General features: G+C 36.9%; 1 protein-coding gene across 1 annotated transcript; it reads right to left on the bottom strand.

The window, feature by feature from the left end:
• Nucleotides 1-9: 9 nt before the first annotated feature.
• LOC132169064 (uncharacterized) lies at nucleotides 10-1,131 on the bottom strand. The gene is made up of 2 exons (XM_059580151.1): nucleotides 669-1,131; nucleotides 10-503 (listed from the first exon to the last, which is right to left on the bottom strand). The coding sequence occupies exons 1-2, from the start codon at nucleotides 1,129-1,131 to the stop codon at nucleotides 10-12; spliced, it is 957 nt and encodes a 318-aa protein (XP_059436134.1).
• Between the last annotated feature and the right edge of the window lie 2,836 nt (nucleotides 1,132-3,967).

Genomic DNA, 3,967 nt, shown 5'->3' with positions numbered 1-3,967 from the left:
TCTCCATGCCTATATGTCCGCATTTTTTTCCACCTCAGCATCCCAGTTAAACTTGATCGTGTTGTAGGGTGGCGGCTGCCATTGAATTAGTTGTCGTGCTTGGGGAAGCTCCACTCCCTCAGCATCCTGCAAATTCTGTCGTTGAAAATTACCAAGGGATTCCCTAGCCTCACTGATCACTTGGTTTGGATGAGAGAAAACTTCCCCGTGTACCACAGCATTTCGGCAGAACCAAATCTTCTGAGCCACGACTGTAAACAGCTCTACGTCGGTTATTTCGCACATGTCCAACAGCATTTCAAAAATTTGCATGGACTCCCTTCCCACATAGTCCCCTTTTTGAATCTTTGTCGTGCCATTTCCCCACACATCTTTCGCCGAAGGACAGCTCCATAAAATGTGTTCAATAGTCTCCTCATCTATGTCACAAATAGGGCATGATTTGTTTGGAACTACCCTCCTGCGAAATAAATTTGTTTTTGTAGGGAGGAGGTTATTACAAGCTTTTCACATGAATAATTTAACAGCATTGGGAATATTGAGTTGCTACAATGCTTTCCACACCCTTTCATTTGTGCTCGGTCTAGACCCCTCACTACGGGACGAAGCCTATATATCCATTTCCATATGGTATGCACTGCGCATGGAAAATTGTCCATTTGCAGTACATTGCCATATTAATTTATCCAAAGGCTGAAGAGGACTTAATGGGATATTGCTAATAGCCCGAGCTTCTTCCTTGTTGAAAATATTCGAAATAAGGGTAAGCTTCCACCTTTTTGTGCTTTGATTAATGAGGTCTACAATCCATGCATCCTTATCAATAATACAACAAGGTGACTGCACTGCGAATGTAGTCGGGGTTGGGAGCCACCTATCACCCCACACTCGGATGTCTCTCACATTCCCCACCCTCCAAACTAGCACATTCCGAATCACTGCTTGAGATAAAATAATACTCCCCCATGCAAAGGATGGTCGTTTTCCAACCATAGCTTCCAACACCGAACTATGAGCATAGTATTTGGCCTTGAGAATCCATGCAGCCAAGGAGTTAGGATTTTGGAAGAGTTGCCAAATTCTTTTTGCTAGCAAAGCTTTGTTGAAAACCACCAAGTCTCTGAATTCCATTCAACCTTGTGATTTTGCAACTCCCATTCGTTTCTAGCTCATCCAATGGATCTTTGAATTTTCCTCTTTATGCCCCTACTAGAATTTTTGCATCAACCCATTGATTTCATTGTTTAAGGATAGTGGCACTTGAAAAACACTCATACAATAAGTGGAAATTACCTGAGCCACTGCCTTTAAAAAAATCTATTTCCCTACTTTTGACAAAAAATTCACCTTCCAATTGTGCAAGCAATTCCAACCTTTATCATTTATATTGTTCTCCAATGCCACTTTCTTTTTCAATTCTCGACTGCTAATAATAAAATTGGATTTTATTTTTTTAATTTTTTTTACATATATAGTTGTTTTTATTGATCGAAGAGATCTCTAGTAATTATTGCCGATTTTGGTCAGGAAAATGAAATGACTGGGTTGGTATCATGTCATGCCTTTATGAGGGAATACATTGAATATTGTTACAAACATCCTAAAAAATTGTCGACAAAAGAAAGCATTAATTAGTGATCATCGATCTATATCTATCTATCTATCTACTATTCCCTCCATTATTACTAATAAACCCTATTTCTGACTTGATTGCACACTACTGTGATTAATTATGAAGGGATATACGGCCAAACCTTATACCCTCTGACCCTTTTTATATTATATAGGCTCCCTCCAATTTAGTTGTCATATATATATATATATATATATATATATGGCTTTTTCTTTTATTTTCTCTCCCCATTAATTTTCAAACCAAATGGCGAGAAATGAGAAAATGGTTAGATTTTCTTTTCTTTTTCAGCTTCATTCCACATACAAGATAGGTGGGTTTTAATGAAATTATACATAATTTATATATATATATATATATATATATATATATAAACGGACAGTTAGTAAACGAACAAAAGTGGTTGAGTGCAATACTATGTAATAATAATGGAGAGCAAGAAATGCGATGGAGTTGGCAACAATGATGGTGCTTTTCCAAGTGTGCGTACGCGCCTATGTGCGAGAGTCAACCGGAACCATGTCGCATTAAGGGTTTATTTGAGATTGCGTTTGAGAGATTTAAAAGTACTTTTAATACTCAAAAAGTCCGTTTGAAGAAAAAATACTTGTTTGATAAAAAAAATTAAAAAACGCTTTTAAGGGAGCAAAAAAACCTAAAAATGGCAAAAATACATTTTTTGCAAAAGCTTAAAAATAAAGTTTTTGCCCAAAAGCTCTTTTTGACTTAAAAGCTCTATTTTTCGAATACAATCCCAAACAGATTCTAAATATCCTTTAACATTACTGATTCAAGGGAGGTCTTCACCCAAATTTAATATATATTTTTGGTAAGTGGTTTGAAAAGAGTTGTTGATTTGATAGAAACTTTTATTGACTGTTTTGAAAAGTGTTGTTTGTGACTCCTAAGAAAATTTTTTAGGAAACTTTTGAGGGACGGTATGAGACAACATTTGATGCACCAATGTTGTAAATATAAGTCTTTTGGGATAACGTCAATCTTATTAAAAATGGGTTAAACTTGCTTGGATAGACTATATAGAATACAGTTATGACATGTTCATTTGATTATCATGTACCTTATATCTATACTTCATTTACATGACTTATAATTAAACTGATGGAACAATATATGTTGCATATTGTTGCATATAGTTTAAACAATCACCACAAAAAAAACAAGGTTTAGTGACATGGTTATTTGTGGCATTTTTGGCTAAAAAAACGTCCCTATTGATTTCGCAACGCTTGATTAGGGGCACTTGGGACATGTCGGTTTTTATGGCGACTAGAATTTAAGATTGAGACGTTTTTTTACGAAAAAATGCCTCGAAAATGGAACGTTTGAAACAAAGCGCCCCCTTTTTAAAAGGGGGCGCGTAGTTGTGAAAAACGCCCCCTTTTTAAAATGGGGACGCTTCCTAGGCAAGCGCCCCCTTTTTAAAATGGGGACGCTTCCTAGGCAAGCGCCCCCTTTTTTAAATGGAGCCACTTCCTAGGCAAGCGCCCCCATTTAAAAAAGGGGGCGCTTCCTAATCAAGCGCCCCCTTTTTAGAATGAGGGCGCTTCCTAGACAAGGGCCTCCTTTTTAAAATAAGGGCGCTTCCTAGGCAAGCACCCCTTTTTTTAAAAGGGGTTGCTTGCCTAAGAAGCAACCTCTTTTTAAATGGGGGCTCTTGCCTAAAAAATGGGGCGCTTACCTAGGAAGCGCCCTCATTCTAAAAAGGGAGCACTTAGGTGGGCAAGCGCCCCCTTTCATAAATGGGGGCGCTTGCCTAAAAAATGGGGCGCTTACCTAAGAAGCGCCCTCATTCTAAAAAGGGGACGCTCAGGTGGGCAAGCGCCCCCTTTCATAAATGGGGGCGCTTGCGTGTAAATGACCCCTAATTCTATATGGAAGCACTTCCACGCTGCGAAGCGCCTCCAATAATTAATATTTAGAGAAAATATTTTTCCCATGCAATCCATATATATTTTTTATTTTCTTCTGATATACAATACGCAATACAATATTGTATTGCGTATTTTCTCCATAAATATTGGATTAATCCATAAATATTTTCTCCATTCATCAATCTCATACAATCTTATACATATATATCTCACAATACATATCTAATCCATATATACAATCTCATATCTCATAAGACATTTAAATTCAAAATGATGATATCATAAACACAAAGTGTACGTATCACATCTTAAGGAGTTAACAAAAATTGTACCATACATATGAAATAAAATATCCAAAAACGATATCATAAACACAAAGTGTACCACCTCTTAAAAGAGTTCACAAAAATTGTATATTACATATGAAATAAAATATATCAAC

Source organism: Corylus avellana, chromosome ca2 (assembly GCF_901000735.1).
Source record: "Corylus avellana chromosome ca2, CavTom2PMs-1.0".
Classification (NCBI taxonomy): domain Eukaryota; kingdom Viridiplantae; phylum Streptophyta; class Magnoliopsida; order Fagales; family Betulaceae; genus Corylus; species Corylus avellana.
The sequence above is the reverse complement of the archived record's forward strand: the minus strand, read 5'-3'. Positions and strand labels throughout refer to the sequence as shown.

Bases quoted from the DNA above. Each gene is read 5' to 3' on its own strand.
- LOC132169064 (XM_059580151.1), bottom strand. From the start codon at position 1,131: ATGGAATTCAGAGACTTGGTGGTTTTCAACAAAGCTTTGCTAGCAAAA. The intron at 504-668 runs GTACTGCAAATG...TCATGTGAAAAG, and splicing joins GGATAAATTAATATGGCAAT to CTTGTAATAACCTCCTCCCT.